At 41.4% G+C, this 18819-nt stretch overlaps 1 protein-coding gene across 2 annotated transcripts in view; it reads left to right on the forward strand.

The window, feature by feature from the left end:
• TUFT1 (tuftelin 1) overlaps nt 1-18819 on the forward strand; it is a 34665-nt gene that overhangs the window by 1800 nt on the left and 14046 nt on the right. Inside the window, exons 2-3 of one of the 2 annotated variants that reach the window (XM_033093687.1) lie at nt 15475-15549; nt 15970-16071. In XM_033093687.1, the coding sequence (XP_032949578.1) occupies nt 15475-15549; nt 15970-16071 (177 nt within the window). The remainder of the gene's footprint in view (nt 1-15474; nt 15550-15969; nt 16072-18819) is intronic. The other variant, XM_033093688.1, reaches the window with a different exon arrangement.

Consider the following 18819-nt stretch of genomic DNA (forward strand, 5'->3'; position numbering starts at 1 on the left):
CAGTTGGAAGCTAACCACAGACGTCTAGCACAAGGGGGAGACAGACATTCCCTTTTATTCCTTCTTTCTAGGCTGGACTTGAGAGCTATTTTACTTCAAAGCTGGGAATGAAATAATCATTGCCCAGATCTGATCTTGGAGACATTCCTGAGCTCTTAAACAGGGGAGGAGATAATAAACAATCAATCCGTCAGGCGACAGGCTTTGTCCTGGATTCCTCTCCTCTGAGCCAGCGGCAGATAGAATTTACAGCTCTGGACAGTCCCCAGGAACTGTCAGGTATTCACACCCCTGAGTGAGTGCTCAGTGCTTGAGCAAAGTGAGTGAGTAAATGAACAGATGTTTCTTCTGATGTCAGCAGTGTAGACAGTTTGACTGGCTGGTATGTCCCATTGGGAGTCAGGACGCTGGACCGCTTGGTGCTTCCCCCCCAGCCAGGCCTTGTGCCTCAGTGTCCCACACATGGGCATGGCACTATGGGTTTTCTTAATTGTTGGAGGCAGGTGGAGCAGAAGCAGCCAGTGTGTTTCAAGCTGAAGATGATAACCACCGTGGGTCTGAGATCCACTTAGGGGGTTAGAACCAGTATTAGAAAGGAAATAGATTCCAACTCTATGACGTTCTGGAAAAGGCAAAACTATGGAGAGAATAAAAAGATCGGTGGTTGCCAGGAGTTTTGGGATGAGGGGGAGATGAATGGATAGAACACAGGATTTTTTAGGCAGTGAAAATACTCCGTATGATATAATGATGGATATATGTTCTTTATACTTTTGTCCAAACCTATAGAATGTACAACATCATTCACTTCATTAGAGTGAACCCTAAGGTGTATTATCAACTTTGGGTGATTCTGATATGTCAGTGTAGGTTCATCCTTGGTAAAAAAAATGCATCATTCTGGTGAATGATGTTGATAATGGGGGAGTCTGTGAGTGGGGGCAAGGGGTACATGGGAAATCTCTACCTTTCCATTGATTTTGTTGTAAATTCTAAAACTGCGGTAAAAAATTGTCTTAAAAAAAGAAATAGAATGAACACTCTCAGTGTTAGCGTAGACCGTTTTGGCAAAACTTTTGTTTCATATATACATATATATATGTGTGTATATATATATATATATATATATATATATATATATATATATATGGTGTTTGTGTTTATTGGATTGTGATATCAAATGTATTTTTTAGGTCAAAAAGTTTGCAAGCAACTGTAGTAAGATATGCTGGGAAATAAAAGCACGTATCAACCTCGAACATTAGATATTCCCATTAAGTTCCTCTGGTGATAGGCAACAGAGAGTGAGTGACTCCAGCTAACTAAAGCAAAAGAGGAATTTATTAGAAGGAAATGGGCAGCTCAAAGAATTTAAGGGAAAGTTTAAAAAGTCTGAACCGGGGGAGTCCTGGCGCCTGGGTAGGTGGAAGGAACTAATGGAGGGTTTCTACATCTGGGTGAATTGATTCCAGCTGTTTTAGGTCTTTTTGCCATTCTGCTCAAGTCCAGGAAGAGCGTACCATGGGTCCCTTGACCCCCTGGGCCAGGGAAGGGTCAGCGTCATTGATTGATAGGCCATCCGATTACCCAGTGAATGAGGGAGAGTCTCCAGAGCAAAACCCATGTGCTTTTACAGATGGAAGCTGTGTGGCAAAAGCATGGTTTGCCGGATCTCTTATTTTCTTTTTCTTTTTTAAATCATTGTTATCAAAGAAATATATATGAATGATTTTCTAAAGATCTAATACTATCAAAAGGCTTTTAAAAGAAAGTAGCAAGCAGTTCCCTGCCCCAAGTAACCACTGCTCCATGCAAGTAACCACTTTTCAACTCTTGAAGTTTTTTGTCTGGCGTTTACCGCATGTTCCTGAATAACTTGTAGTGATACTTCTTGGTTTATCAGTTTTACTCATCTATTGACTTCCTGCTGGAGGAATTCTAGAAGAGCTCATGCTTCCACCCTTGCCACCCTCTCTGCCCCTTCTCCCATCCTTAATATAATTACATCTCAATTTTTGGCTGAACTATGGTTTCTGTTAGTAGCACTGTGATTAGGAGCCTCTGGAGAGCTGTATAATCGGTGTTTGCTCTGCCCAGGATCACTTCGGTCAATTACTTCATCTCTTCAGTCTCAGTTTCCTCACCTGTATGACAGGGACAATAGCTGTACCCTTCTCAGAAGGTTATCGCGAGGACTAACTAAGGTAATGCATAGGGAGCATGAAGCACAGGGCCTGACACATGGTAAGTGCTCAGATGTTAGCTATTATTTTCTGTTTGCTACGTACTGGCTTACCCTTGGCCAACGGATGGAGGAAGAGTCTAGGCACTCCCTATTCTGGTCAAGGTTTGCTCCGTCTCATGTCGACATTCGCTTGTTCTTATCTGTTCCTTTCCCCCTTCCTCTGCCTGTGGAGGGTTCTGAAGGGGAGAAGGGGCCTGTAGTTAGACCCAGGGTGAAGACCTGAGTGGCCAGGCTGAGACTGAGTGATGGTCCGGGTTCATATTTTGGCGCCGCTCTCTGGGCCCCTTTCTTCGTCCCTTTCTGACCTCATGGGCGAGGCAGCTGGTGTCCCATGATGCTCTGGGCTTTTTGATAAGGTGATTCTCTTTAACTAATCTCTATCAGTGTTACCCTTCCTTAGAATATTTGCACTTTTTCACCCTGTTGAACTTTTTATCTCCAACGGTCTTGGCGAGAGGTTCTTTCAACCTCCGGGTGGATTTGGAATTTTTTTCATCAGCTGGTATACGTGTCATTCCTTTAGGACCTCAGAAGCTGAATTAGTTTAATATCAAATCCTTCCTGAACCCCACTCCTTTTAAAAAAAAAATGTAACTAAAGCTGTGACTTATTGAAGGCTTACCATGGGTCTCATTTTGTATAACAGCTTTATTGAGGTATAATTCACATGCTGTACAAATCACCCATTTAAAGTATACAATTCAGTGGGTTTTTTTAGTATATTCAAAGAGTTATACAGTCATCAACACAATCAAGTTTAAAACATTTTCATCACCCCATAAAGAAACTGATCCATTAGCAGTTACTCAGGGACCCTTACCCCACCAAGCCTTAGGCAACTACCGGTCTATTTTCTCTATGGATTTGCCTATTCTCGATATTTTACTATAAATGGAATCATATATGTGGTCCTTTGTGACTGGTTTCTTTCAGTTAGCATGATGTTTTTAAGGTTGAGCTATGTTGTAACATGAATCAGTACTTCATTCCTTTTTATGGCTGAATAGTCCATGTATGGATATTTTATCACATACGTTCATCATGGATGAATGTTGGTAGACATTTGGGTTGTTTCTACTTTTTTTCTCTTATGAATAATGCGGCTATGAGCATTTGTTTACAAGATTTTGTGTGGACATGTGTTTTCATTTCTCTTGGAGAGAAATAGGAGCAGAATTGCCGCGGTCAGAATATTTGCATTTGAAAAGAGGATTCTTCTGGAATCTTTGTACCTACTCCAAAGGAAGGAGTGCATTTTAAAATGGTGGAAGCTGGCCCTGTGACATCTGGGTGGGGAAGACACTCCCGGACAGAGGAACCTTTCAAGTTTGGTGACTGCCTGTTCCTTCCACTCGTGACACCTCCCCCAAGGTCAACCCATAAATTCCTCCTCACACCGGTCCATCTCCCCCATTCATTGCCAGATTCTCACGTTCAGCAGCTGATGTCTGGTGTCCCCAAGGCTGGCAGGAATTGGGGGAATCCCGTGCTCTGCAGGAGGATCTGGGAGCAGAGGCTTACCCAACCCCCAGGCCCTTGGCACCAACAGTGACCCATATTTCTCCAGGGTGGGGGTATGTGTGTGTGTGTACCCAGATGGTTTCGGTTCCAGACACGTGTGCTCAGAGCTGGTGGGACGAGCTTCCCTGCCTGCTGGTAATTCTGGTACACGCCTCTTTGCAGTTCAATGCAGAATCTTGTGAAATACCTTTGTTTCCTAGGGGTGGGGAGGTTTAGATGGAAGAGTGGGGATGTGCCAGGGAGGCTGGTGGCGCAGATTTAAGCTTGGCCAGAGGGGCAGGAAGAGAAGAAAATATAGGGTAGGATGGGGACAGGTAGATGAAGGAAGAAAAGGGAAATGGTCTTCTAGAGTCTGGGGGCACAAAAGCAAAACCTGTAAAGCAAGGTAGTCAGAGACTAGGGAGGGCACTTGTACCAGCCCTTTGAGGGCAGGGGGCTCTGAGGAACTGCCCCTTCGTTTCAGGCTGGCTGGGCACTAGGCATGTTTCCTGGAGAGAGACTGGCTCTGCAAAAGGCTCTCTCTCCTTCAGAGCTGAAAGTGTGGGAGCCCACCTTCCTCTCTGTACACACGCTCCTTGCCAGGCCTCAGCTTTTCCTGTGCCGGGGCTCCAGGTAATGAGAGAAGCTGCTGCATTTAAGGTGCCATCCTAAACCCCTTTTTCTCCTTTCCCCTCCCAATCACCCGGTCAGCACTCTGCATAGAGCTTGTCCAGCCCATGCCTCTGGGCAGGTAGCCAGACAAAAAGCAAACACTTGTTTTGTTGGCTAATCTGTGGGAAGGAACAGGAATAATTGTTTGTGTCATACTCAAAGCGGGCCATCTCTGGCCCAGAGAGCCCTGGGGAAGGCAGGACCAAGGGCACCTGAAACCTGCAAGCCAAGAGAGGATAGCCCCCCCACACCAAAAAAAAAAACCCCGTCTGGCTCTCTTCTTTGACTTTCTTGGGACTTCCGTCACCCTGGCCTCTTGGGAGCCAGTGTTTCAAGGGGCTAGCTATTCCTGTTTCTCAGAGGTAGCTGCTGCTGCAGTAGCTTGAAAGACCACATACATTCGGTGGGAGAGGGGACGCTGAGGGACAAAGGGCTGGAGTAGCGGGTTACAGGGTGCAGATGAATTAAGGGTGATGGCTTCCAGCGCAGGGGCAGTCTCCACTTCCCTTACTTCCGTTTAGAAAGATCCTTCACCCTCACGGGCCACCTGGTCCTCATGGCCCCCTTGGAAACCTGAGGAGTGGGGGTTGGGAAAACAGACTTTTCCCATAGATCTTTCCCGGTTCACAGGAGCCTGCGGTGTGAGAACCTCTGGAGCCAGTTTATCTCCCTATCGCTTCTCCTGAGCGTCTTGATCTCTACCCCCTCAGCTATGTGTTTACCCCTCCCTCCCTGCTCTGAGGGGTGAGTCACAGCTGGAGATTTGTTTGAACAGAGTATAGAGGCCGCCTGTAATTTAGAGGTGGCTGGGCTTCTCCCCAAGAATGTTTATGGGGTTAGAGGCTGCTTACCTTGTGATTAGCTCTGTTCCTTTTTTCCCTGGAGAAGAAGGATCCACTTTGTAGCTTGCGTTTCAGAGAGTCCCCAGTGGGGCCCACCCTGCTAGACATTTGGGGGTAATCCTAAAGCTCCCTGGGGACCGCTCACAGCCCTGAGGTCACCCCAGCTCCAGAAAACCACCAGTGACACTGAGCAGAGAGAGGCCCGAGTTTCTCTCCTCGGCTCTGGGTTGGGGCTGTGGGGTGAGGTCTGTGACCTTGCAGACTGGATTCTCTGGTTCTGAGGCTGGGGTACCAGAAAGAACCCAGATTTATTGACAGGCTCCAAGGAGACAGTTCGTCTCAACCACCGTTTCCCTTGCAGTCTTTCCAGATCTCCTTGGGGAAGTAAAGCTGCCTCACCTTTGTGAAGTGATCTATGGTTTGCAAAGCACTTTCACGCTCTTCCTACACATATGTCTACCTACCTAAAAGCAGTGGAGGTATTATCATTCCCATTTCACAGATAGAAAACTGAGGCCAGGAGAGAGAAAGTGATTTGCCCAAGGATGAATAGATATCAGTCAGACTCAAACCCCACCTCCAACTCCAAGTTTAGTACTATTTCTTTCCATTTCTTTATTTCTATATGTAATTATAGGGGTGTTTCACAAGCGCATTTTTGTTGCTCAAGTTTAAAGCTGTAGAAGTATATGGAATGAAAGTCCCTTTACTCCTTGCCCTTCTCTAGTTCAGAGTGCAAATTTGGTGTTTTTTCTATGTGCTTACTTTCCAGAAACCACCGTGTGGTTAGGAGTCCAGACCCTGGAGCCCCTGGGCCTGGGTTTGAATCTTGGCTCTGCTCCTTGTTAGTTTTACGACCTTGGGCAAGATACTTCTGTGCCTCAGTTTTCTCATCTATAAAATGGGGGTGGAGATAATAATACCTACCATGTAGTATTGTTGGGAGGATTAAATGAGTTAATACATGTGAAGCACTTAGAAAGGGCCAGCAGGGCTCCACTTGTAGTAATTGCCACGAATATATGTGTAGGAGTTGGCAGTAACCAATATTCCGATAAAAAATATAGCTATCTACTTAAATATGTATACTTAAATGAGAAGTCATATTTAAAAAACAAAAATTATTTTTTTAATTGTATTGGGAAATATTGGGGAACAGTGTTTCTCCAGGGCCCATCAACTCCAAATCGTTGTCCTTCAATCTAGTTGTGGGGGGCGCAGCTCAGCTGCAAGTCCAGTTGCCGTTTTCAATCTTCAGGTGCAGGGGGCGCAGCCCACCATCCCATTTGGGAATTGAGCTGGCAACCTTGTTGTTCAGAGCTCCTGCTCTAACCAACTGAGCCATCCGGCCTCCCCGAGAAGTCATATTTTATTAATTAATTATTTTCCACTTATTGTATTTGTATCTTTGAGATCTTTTCCTGTCCTATGTGGAGGTTTTGTTTATCAGCAGTGTAGTATTTCATAGTATCGATATTTTATTCACTCACTCGAGAATATTTATGCTGTCTCCGGTTTTTAACTGTTGTCAACAGGATTGTGAAAACAGTTTTACACATATATCTTTGGGCAACTGTGCATGCATTTTCATAGGGCATATTCCTAAAAGTGGTATTATGGGCCAAAGGGTTTACAAACTATGCAGGCAGACTCTTTTTATTAACCATGCCAAGTTAGCCTCCAAGAATACTTTTACAAACTTACACTCTGTCCAACAATATGTGAGATCAGTCTTCTCCCCTCCATCCTCACTAATCCTGGATAGTATCAGTATCTTAAATATTTGCCATTTCCTTGGTCTAAAAAGGATATTTCTGCAGGATTCATGTGAAAAAAAGCCAATAATAGCTTTACTGAAAAGCAAGAAAGAAGATTGACGTATATGGAAAGTTTTTAAAGCATAGCCATAAAATGGACACCTGGATAGCTAGTGTCCAATTCAAGAAACAGAACCTCCCCAAGACTTTTATTTTTTTTTATTTTTTATTTTTTGACTTTATTGGGGAACCGTGTGTACTTCCAGGACTTTTTTCCAAGTCAAGTTGTTGTCCTTTCAATCTTAGTTGTGGAGGGTGCCGTTCAGCTTCAAGTTGTTGTCCTTTCAGTCTTAGTTGTGGAGGGCGCAGCTCAGCTCCAGGTCCAGTTGCTGTTGCTAGTTGCAGGGGGCACAGCCCACCATCCCTTGCGGGAGTCGAACTGGCAACCTTGTGGTTCAGAGGATGCGCTCCAACCAACTGAGCCATCCGAGAGGCAGCTCAGCTCAAGGTGCCCACCATCCCTTGCGGGACTCCAGGAATTGAACTGGTAACCTTGTGGTTGACAGTCCACTGGCCCATGTGGTATCCAACCGACAGCCTTTGGAGTTAGGAGCATGGAGCTCTAACCGCCTGAGCCACCGGGCCGGCCCCCTCCCCAAGACTTTTAAAACCCCGGGGGCCTCGGAGAGTCTAACCCTCTGCTTCCTCTCCAGAAATGACCATTGCCTTGAATTTTGTGTTTATTTCATTGCTTTTTGTTATACTTTTACTACAGACCCAAGTAATATGTTGCTTAGTTCGGCACATTTTGCACTTTATAGACATTGTATCATCTATATTCTACAGCTTTTTCACTTAATATTAATTTTGAGACTCGTTCATGTCAATGTGTGTAGCTGTAGTTCGTTTATTTTCACAGCTGAATTTCATTGTACTAAGACGCCAGAGTTTATTCATTCCTTTTCTTGTCAGTGGACCAGCTGGGTTGTTTCCAGTGTTTTGCCATCGCAAGCAATGGTGCTGTGAGCACACTTCTACGTGTCCTGTTTTCACACTTCTTGTGAGATTCTCCCTACTCGATCGATGACTCTTTTTTGTTTTAACTTGCCTTTCCCTGGTTACTGGAGAGGTGGGGCATCTTTCATGTGTCCATTAGTCACTTATATTTCTTCTCAGAGTTGCCTTTCCTAGCCTTTGCTCCTTATTTTTCCCTCTTAGTCGCCCCATCCTTTTAGTGTCTGCTTTTTCCAATATTCCATACTGCTTGCTTCTCTTAGCCGAGGAGTCGGAGTTTCTCAAAAGAAAGGGAATTAGGAAAATCCCTGAGGCACATCACCTGGAATTCACGCAGCATATTTTCTGAGTACCTACTCTCGGCCAGCGAAGGTAGTCCAGGAAATTCTTGTAGACTCTTAACCCAGGTACCCCCAGTGTTACGGTCTCACATGACCATGCTACATGTCTCATAACTAAGAAATCAATTTTGCTACAATGTTAACTAAATTATAGACTTTATTTGGACTTCACCAGTTTTTCACTCATGTCCTTTTTCTGATCCAGGATCCAGCTCCAGATACCACATCCTGTTTAGTCTTTTTGTCTGGTAGGCATTCTTTGTGTATTCTGAATACACTTTGTTGTATATGGGTGGAGTGAGTACCTCGTACTCTCTGGGTTGCCATGTACTGTCTTCGTGGTGTGTCTTTTGATGAACAAAAAGCTCTACATTTTTATATAGTCCATTCTTTTTATGGGGAGGATTTTTCGTGCCATGTTTAAGAAGAAATCTGCCTTTGCCTAGGTCATAAAGATGTCCTGTGTTTTCCTGTAAAACCTTTATTGTTTGGCTTTTTACCTTTAACTCAGCAATCCACTTGGAACTGATGTTTGTTTACAGTATGAGGTAGGAATTACTATACATCTTTTTCCATCCCAAGGTAGTTTTATTTTAACCCAGAAGCAGATGGAATATACTCATGGAAAATATTTTGAAGAGAAGCATTACATTAAATTTGGAGGAACTGGCATTATTGTGTATCTACTTGTATTAGTTCTCACGCGTTATACCATCTATCTTAGCAACAGATAAACTAAGACTGAGGGAGAATAAGCTCAAACCACACAACAAAGCCAAGCCAGAGCCAGTGTCTGAGTCAAGGTCTACCTGTCCCCAGTGCTATTCTTTTTCTGCAAAGAAGGAAGGTAGTCAAGTTGGGCTGGACAGGTAATGGACCAGGCAGGAACGCTGGTGGTGACCTAGGTCGCAGCGTGTATCATCTCATTTGAACTATCAAAATAAAATGTATTTTCTAAAAGAAAGAAAGGAAAGATAAGAAATAAGAAACAATACCTACATGTTTGATAATAACCTTCATGGAGGGGGTTAGGTTGAATAAATTAATCTATTCAGTGGAGTACTAGTAGCCGTTAAAAGCCAATTTTGAAGAATGTTTGATGGAAACTAATGATGGAAATATTAGAGAGGAAAAAAGCAAATGTGTAACTGTGTACAGTTGTATGCCTTTTAAAAATACGCGTAAAGGGGCGGACGGTTGGCTCTGTGGGTTGGAGCGCAGTGCTCTTAGGGGGGGTGGTGGGGGGATTGCCGGTTCGATCCCCGCGTGTGCCACTGTGAGCTGCGCCCTCCACAGCTAGATTGAAACAACTACTTGACTTGGAGTTGATGGGTCCTGGAAAAACACACTTAAAATAAATAAAAGTTAAAAAAAAAATACACGTAGAAACATTGTAAGGAATACACTAACATTTTACAAGTGGCTATTTGGGGGTAGGTAGTAGGATTATAAGTACTTATTTTATTCATTATATTCTTTCATTTTTGTCCCTGAAAGTATTAATTATTTTTTAAAAAAGATAATTGTAGCATCACATGCGGTTATAAGAAATAATAGAGACCCCCTGTAACCTTTACTTCGTTTTCCTCCGTGGTAACATCTTGCAAAACTAGCATACTGTCACAGTCCGGACAGTGACATCGAGACAGTCACAGATACACAACCTTTCCATCAGCACAAAGATACCTCAGGTTGCTCTTTCGGGGCTACACCCACTTCCTTCCCACCCCCATCTTCTTTACTCCTGGCAACCACTAATCCGTTCTCCATTTCTATACTTCTGTCATGCCAGGAATGTTACAGAAATGGAATCCTAGTATGGAAGCTTTTGTGATTAGCTTCTTTCCTTAGCATAATGCTCTGGAAAGTTTTGTTGCATGCATCAGTAATTTGTTCTTTCGTTGCTGAATAGTAAGTATTCTGTGATACGGATGGACCACAGTTTGTTTTACCATTCACCTATTGGAGGGTATCGGGTGGTTTCTAGTTACGGAGTCTTACAAAGAAAGCTGCTGTAAACATTAATATACAAGTGTTTATGTGAACCTAAATCTTCATTTCTCTGGGATAAATGCCCAAGAATACAATTGCTGGGTCACATGGTAATTGCCTGTTTAGTTTTTAAAGAGACTGCCCAACTACTTTTCAGAGTGGCTGTGTCACTTTACAGTCCCATGAGCAGTGTGTAAGTGATTCAGTTTCTCTGTATTGCCAGCATTTGGTGTTGTCATTATTTTTTGTTTTTGCCGTTTTGATAGGTGTATAGTGGTATCTCATTGTGGTTTTACTTTGCATCTCCCTGATGACATTGAACATTTTTTATGTGCTTATTTCCCATCTGTATATCATCTTTAGTGAAATGTCTCTTCATGTCTTATACCCATGTTCTAACAAAATATTAGAGAATAGACTATCTTATGAGAGATATTGATCTATAGTTGCTTTTCTTCCTTTTTAAAAATAATTGTCTCGTTTTCGTACCAGGGTAAAATTAGCTTCATAAAATGAATTGGGCAATATTCCTTACTCTTCTGTTTTCTGGATGAGATTAGGTAGACCTGGTACTCAAATTTTAAACATTTGGTAGAATTCTCCAGTGGAACCATCTGGACTTGGATGTTTCTTTTTAGACAGTTTTAAAATTATGAATGTAATGTCTTTGATAGTTACAAGGCTATTCATATTACCTATTTCATGTTATGGGAATTGGGTAGTTTGTGTTTTTTGAAGAATTGGTCCATTTTGTCTAAATTGTCAAATTTATGTTCGTAGAGTTGTTCGTAGTATTCCCTTATTCTTTTGATATCTGAAGGGCCTGTAGAAATGTCCTGGTTCATTCCTGATAGTAATTTGTATCTCTCCCTTTTGTTCTTTGTCAGTCTTGTTAGAGGTTTATCAATTTCATTGATCTTTTCAAAGAACCAGTTGTTCATTTCGTTGATCTTTCTCTTGTTCTTCCGTGTTAACTATTAATTATTTCTTCTCTTCACAAGTTCTTTCCTCCTGCTTGCTTTGGGTTTAGTTTGTTCTTTTTCTGTATTCTTGTCGTGGGAGCTTAAATTATTGATTTGAGACTTTCTTCTTTTCTGTTGTGTACATTTTAGTGCAATGAATTTCCTCTCAGAACTGCGTTAGCTGTGTTCCACAAAGTTCAATATTTTGTTTCTTCATTTTTGGTCAGTTCAGTGATTTTTTTAAATTGCTCTTGAGACTTTGTTTTTGACACAGGGATTATTTAGAAGTATGTTGTTTAGTTTCCTAGTGTTTTAAAATTTTTTCTGTTATCTTTCTGTTATTTTTGTTTTTATTTCCATTGTGGTCAGATAACATATTCTGTATGATTTCAATTCTTTGAAATTTGTTGGTTTGTTTGATGGCTCAGATTATGGTCTGTCTTAATACATGTTTCATAGGTACATGAAAATGTGTATTCTGCTGTTGTTGGGTGGAGTGTTCTATGAATGTTGATTAGATCCTGTTGGTTGGTGTTGTTGTTGAATTCTTATTTAGCCTACCTGATGTTTTATCTAGTTGTTCTATCAGTTGTTGAGAGCTGGGTTTTGAAGTCTTCAACTATAATTGTGGGTTTGTGTATTTCAGTTCTATCAGGTTTTGTTTCACATACTTTGCAGCTCCGTTGTTTGGTACGTATGTATTTGGGTTTGCTATGTCTTTGTGGATTGACCCTTTTACATTATATTATCTCTCTCTCTCTGGTAATTCTCTTTGCTCTGAAGTCTACTTTATTTGATATTAACACAGCCACTCCTCCTTTTCTTTGATTAATGTTTGCATGATATATTTTCCCCATCCTTGTACTTTCTTTATGTTTATCTTTATATTTAATATTTCTTGTAGACAGCATATATTGAGTCATGTTTTCTAAATCCATTCTGCCAATCTCTATTTTTTAATTGGTGTAGTTAGACCACTTATATTTAATGTAATTATTGATATGGTAAGCCTGTTATTTTATTTTTGGTTTTGGTTCTCTCTGTTTTTCACTTCTCTGTGTTCCTCTCCCTGCCTTTCTTGAACACTTTTTAGGATTCCATTTTGATTCCTTTATAGTGTTTTTGAGTGTTATCTGTATAAGATTTTTAGTGATTGCTCTAGGCATATGTGTGTGTGTGTGTGTGTGTGTGTGTGTATACACACACATATATGTATATGTGTGTGCGTGTGTGTGTATATATATATATATATATATATATATATATCTTATCACAGCCTACTGGTGTTGTCATTTTATCAGTTTTGAGTGAAGTACAGACCCTTACCTTCCTTTATATCCTTTTATTCTCTCCTATTTATAATATAATTAATTTAAATATTTTCTTTGTATACATTTAGAATGATATCAGACAGTGTCATGATTTTAGCTTCAGTCATCAAACATAATTTAGAAAACCCAAGAGGAAAAAGGAATGCTTATTGTATTTACTCATATTTTTGCTACTCATGTTTCTTCCTAATGTTCTAAGTTTCCTTTTTTATTGTTTCCTGTTTAGAGACATTTTAAAGGCATTCTTTTAGTGTAGGTCTACTGGTAAGATATTCTCTTAGTTTTCCTTTACCTGAGAATGTCTTGATTTCCCCCTTTCCTGAAGGATATTTTTCCAGGAATAGGATTCTCAATTGAGTTTTGTTTGCTTGCTTGTTTGTTTGTTTCAGCATTTGAAAATAGTGTGTCATTTCCTTCTGGTCTTCACAGTTTCTGATGAAAAATCTGCTGTTATTCAAATTGTTTTCCCTCTGTAGGTAAGATGTCATTTTTCTCTGGCTGCTTTCAAGATTTTTTTCTTTGTCTTTAATTATCAGAAGTTTAATTTTGATGTGTCTTGGCATGAATTTTGGGTTTATCCTCTTTGGGATTTGCCTAGCTCTTTGCATGTGTAAGTTTATAATTTTTGCCAAATTTGGCAAGTTTTCAGCCATTATTTTTTTGAGTACTTTTTCAGCTCTCCCACTTTCTCTTCTCTGTCTGGGATTCTGATGATGTGAATGGATGAGGTGACCTTTCAGGGCCCCAGTCCAGCCTAGTTATCTATGCTCTTCCAATGGGAATGCCTGGGTTCATGAAATAAACCAGACTTGATATTCTTCATTGGCTAATAACTCCTTTGTTCTAGCTGAGGGATGCCCCAGCTTTTTCCAACTGCCTCCAGGTGTGGGGAGACTGTGTTTTAATCAAAGTGCATGCCAGTGCCCTGGGGGAAAATTGGCAGCTGCTCTGACGATTTTGAAATCATTTCCCCTTTTTTCTTTTGTAATGTTCTCTTGATCTAGATGTCATGGAGCACTCACTGTGCGTTCAGAAAATATTTACCTGCGTGAAGGGTTGCGGCCCACAGCCACCCACAAGGAGTTAACAGTTAGCAGGGGCGGTTCCTCAGGGAACACAAATAACTAAGAGGCAGGTGCCACAGGAGGCTCCGTAGTGCTGAGCAAGCTCAGAGAGGGCCGGATGTGTCGCCCACAGGATGTTGGGAAGCATCATGGAAGATGTGGCATTTGAATGTGAACTTGTGAGGGACTTGCAGATGCCCGAGTGAAAATTGAAAGAGAGGACATTTAAAAGGGAAAGGATGACAGCAAAGTCACTGAAGTGGGAAAGCATGGCATGTACTGGATGTGGGACATAGAGGGGCAGTGGCAGAAGAGATGAGTTGACCCAGACTATGGAGAACCTTAAATGTTACACTAAGGACAGGGCTTTTATTTGGTAGGAATTAAGGTGTAAAACCAGCTACGTTGCCAGAATTGAGAAGGCTGACGGGTCATGTGGGGGTGTCTTCCATCTTTCCTAAATTTGGGTTCGTTCCAAGAAGTGGGAGGAGGCTAATAAGAGCACCCCCTCTCATGTGGCAGAGAACAACCTCCACACATTTTCAGTTAATCTTCAACAAAAAACCCCTCAGTTGGATGGTAGTATTCCCATTTTACAATGAGAACACTGAGGGTGAAATATCTGGATCACAGAGACTGATTTCTCCGCCAAGTTGCTCTTTTCTTTTGTAGGAAGGACTATTGCCGCCCGTAGGAGCTTCTCCCAACTCCCTGGGCAGAGTCCATCCTTTCTTCCTCCTTTCCTTCCAACAGACATTTGGAAGGTTAAGAGGGTTCCTTAAAATCTGTTAAGAGTAAGATGGCATTTGTATTTCTGGACCTCAAGGCAGGGGATGACCACTTGACCTCAAGGTCACTTTCATCCTTGGTAATTTACCACCATCTTCTCTTTATTGCCTGGGAGAGGCATATATTCCTCTTTCTTGCTGTCATGGTATTGAAGCTGGAAGGATCCTTAGAGAGACTTAGTCCAACCTCTGATTTTTTCTGGTGGGAACCAGAGGCCTGGAGTGGCTAAGCCTCTCACCCACCTCGACACATAACCCGTTATTGGCAGGCTTTGGTCCATTCTGTCTTGCTGACCCTCTCAAAGTTATTATATCCCCGAATCTCCAGCCCCTACTTTCCCTCTTGCTACATGTTTTTTCCCCTCAGGTTTTCCATTTTTCCCATAATATGTTTTTTAAACCTTTTGAGTTATGAAAACAAAAAATCTGTTTCTTCCCTTGAAAGTAGGCCAATCTCTAAATAAATACCTGTTATCTTGCCTGCTTTCATTTGGATGATTTTGTGTGGCTCATAGAAATAGAGGTTTGGATTCAGGTATCTTTCTATAGTTTGGTTCAGGAAGGATATCTTAGTCTGGTAAAGAATATCAATAACTTCCTGGTTGGCTCTCAGGTGCAGAAATTCTGGATTGGGGACGACCAGTCCAGGAATGTCCTCTGGAGGGTTGGGGAAAGCGGGTCTGTGTAATGTGCTTCCTGTAATCTGAGGCCAGGGAAGCCCCTGGAGCTGCATGGAGCAGTGTGCTGTGTCGTCTCTGGTGTGGTGGAAAGAGCACTGGAAAGAGACATCCTACCACCCAGTGGTGATCTGATCTTGGACAAGCTAATGTCACCTTCCCAGACCTCAGCTTGGTTTTTGTCTGAAATGGCAATAATAAGGCCCACTGCACAGGGCTGGCAAAGGTGTACCTGCACCTGTCGTAGACTAAAGGTAAAGGGTTTTTGTCGCTTCATTATCATTGTTAGGGCAGCATGGACATTGTCAGACTGACCCTCCAGAGTGAACTGACAGGAGATGAACTTGAACACATAGCCCAGAAGGTATGGAGGTGTCTGGGGGGGAAGCCTCCTACCCTCAGCCACTTCTTCCTTGCCGCGGACCCCTCATCCCAGTGCTGCCTGGGGCCATCCCTGCTCCCCTGGGAACATTTCCTTTCTGACACCCCCAGCTGACCTCAGCATTGCGCGCTGCTTTGGGGGATGGGGAGACCTGCCACTAAAATGAAAACTAACCTGCGGTTTCTACTAATTTTCCTCGTGTGGTGTTTGTGCTGCTGTGTGGCTTCTGATAGAGGTTTTGAATCGACTTTTTGGAGGAAAAAGTCAGACTAACCCTTCAAGTCTTTCGAGGAGCAGGTCTTCTGCATTGGTCAAGGGGCAGAAGTTTGGAGCTTGCCATACGATTTCTGAGCCCCTCTCTCTCTCTCTCTCTCTCTCTCTCTCTCTCTCTCTCTCTCGCAGGCGGGCAGAAAGACCTATGCCATGGTGTCTGGCTGCTCAACCGGCCATTCTCTGGCCTCAGAACTGGTGGAGTCCAACGACGGACACGAGGAGATCATTAAGGTGAGCTGATTCCCCCCCACCTGCTCTCCCCCCACCCGTTCTCCCTACAGGCACGAGGGAGGGAATGGCTTTTGCCAAAGGGAGCTGATGGCTTGACTAGGAAGGACCAGCCCTGCAATGCTAGTTCCGGGCCATCTCCTGGAAAGATAGTAATTGACCCCAGGAGACCACAGTTGGTCTCTAGTGACGTTGGTGCAGCCTGGCCCCTGGCACAGCGGTGGATGGGATGGATTTTAGGTACCTAGCCACTGTCCATGTGTAGGCGCTGGAGGTTGGAAAGACAGATGAGAGGTGTGTGTATGGAACTTATTTTTTAAAATTAAAATTTTTGTTATTTGTAAAAAACATCTTTTTGAGATATAATTCACACACCCCACAGTCGACTCAGTTAAACTACATATTTCAGTGGTTTTTAGTACATTCACGGAGCTGAGCGACCATCACCGCTATTCATTCCAGAACATTTTCAGTCATCTTTCCAGCTCCTGGCAATCCCCAAACTACTATCTGCTTCTTCTAGACATTTCATATAAGTGGAATCATACATGTGGCCTTTTGTGCCCGGATGCTCTCCCTTAGCATAACGTTTTCAAGGTTCAGCCATGTTTAACATGTCGGTACTTACTCCTTTTAATGGCTGAATAATGTTCTCTTGAGTGGCTATATCACATTTTGTTACCCATTCTTCAAGTGATGGATACTTGGGTTGTTTCCACTTTCTGGCTATTATGAATAATGCTGCTTTGAATGTTCATGTACCATTTTTTGCGTGAACATGTTTCCAATTCTCTTGGTATCTACCAGAAGTGAAATTGCTAGGTCACGTGGTAACTCTGTATTTAATATTTTGAGGAGCTACCAGACTTTTCCCCAAAGCATCTGCTCTCTTTTCCATTCCCATCAGCACTGTGTGAGGATTCCGATTTCTCTACATCCTCACCAAGCCTTGTTATTACCCAGTTTTTTGATTATAGCGATCCTAGTGGATAGGAGGTGGTAGTTTGTAGTTTTAATTTGCATTTCATGACATCTTTTCATATCTTTGTTGCTCATTTGAGTATCTTTTATGGAGAATATTTTTTTCAAATCCTTTGCCCATTTAAAAATTCAGTTGTGTTTTAATTGTTTAGATGTAAGGGTTCTTTTTATATTCTGGATGCTAGACCTTTCTTACAGATATGGTTTGGAAGTATTTAAAAACTTTTCTCCCATTCTGTGGGTTTGTTTGGGGTTTTTAACATTTTCTTGATGATGGCCTTTGAAACAAAAGTTTTTAATGTGATGAAATCCAATTTATATATGTTTTTTGGTCACTTTTGCTTTTGGTATCGAATCTAAGAAGGCTTGGCCTAATCAAGGCCACAAAGATTTATTCCTACATTTTCTTCAGAGAATTGCAGCTCTTACAAATTAGGTCTATGATCCATCTCAGGTTAATTTTTGTGTGTGTTGCGAGGAAGGGGTCCAACTTCATTCTTTTGCATGTGGATTCTTTTACCAACATTGTTTATTGAAAAGACTGTTCTTCCCTCATTGAATGGTATTGGCACCCTTGTCCAAAATCTGTTGAGTATATATTATTATTATTATCATTATTATTATTATTATTATTATTATTATTTCTGGACTCTCAATTATATTCCATTGATCTATATCTATCCTTATGCTAGTCCTACTCTATCTTGATTTCTGTAGCTTTGTATTAAATTTGTTCTTTTTCAAGATTGCTATAGCTATTTAGGATACTTTGCATTTTTATCTGAATTTTAGGATCAATTTGTCAGTTTTTGTAAAGACTCCAGCTTTGATTTTGATATGAATTTTGTTGAATCTGTGGATCAATTTGGGAATATTGCCATCTTAACAATATTAAGCTTTCCCATCCATAAAAACGGGATGTTGTGCATTTTGGGGGTTTTTATTTCTTTTAATAGTGTTCAGTAGTTTTCAGAAAGTCTTGAACATTCTTAAATGGATTTCAAAGTATTTTTTTGTTGTTGCTGTTATAAATGGAATTGTTTTATTAATTTCATTTTTAGATTGTTTATTGCTATTATATAAAAGTACAACTACAGGTATTTTTTTTGTATATTCCTCTTAAATCCAACAACCTTACTGAATTCCTTTATTTGTTCTAATAGTTTTTCCGTGGATTCCTTAGATTATTCTATATACATGATCGTGTCATCTGCAATTTGGATGCCTTTAATTAATTTTTTTCTTACTCAAAGTCATTGCCTGACCTTGAAGAAAGTAAAACTATTCCATAAGTCTATCAATGTAATCATTGTTAACACTTTATTGTATATTCTCTCAGACATTTTTATATTCTTATGCATTTTTTCAAAAAATAAAGTTGTATTGTACACTTTATTCTACAGTTTGCTTGCTCCCCCCCTTTAATGGTGGTTTATAACGTCTTCTGTGTCCATAATTGTAAACATCTGGCATTCCAATGGCTGCGTAGTATTCTATTATAGCTATTCCATAATTCATTTAAGTCATTCTTCATTGTTGGACATTTTGTCTGTTTGTTTTTTTGCTGCCATAAGCAATATTTTGTGGAACATATACGCTAGTCAGTTGTGTGTATGTGTTTTATAGCACAGGTAATACAGAAACATTTTCTCAATTGCAAATGATTCAAACATGGCATACAGAGAAAAATGTATAAATCCCCTTTACCCACTTTCCATGAATTTACATATATATGAGTGTTTATGCCAGTTTAACTAAATTTATTTCATT

Source organism: Rhinolophus ferrumequinum, chromosome 22, assembly GCF_004115265.2.
Source record: "Rhinolophus ferrumequinum isolate MPI-CBG mRhiFer1 chromosome 22, mRhiFer1_v1.p, whole genome shotgun sequence".
Taxonomy (NCBI): domain Eukaryota; kingdom Metazoa; phylum Chordata; class Mammalia; order Chiroptera; family Rhinolophidae; genus Rhinolophus; species Rhinolophus ferrumequinum.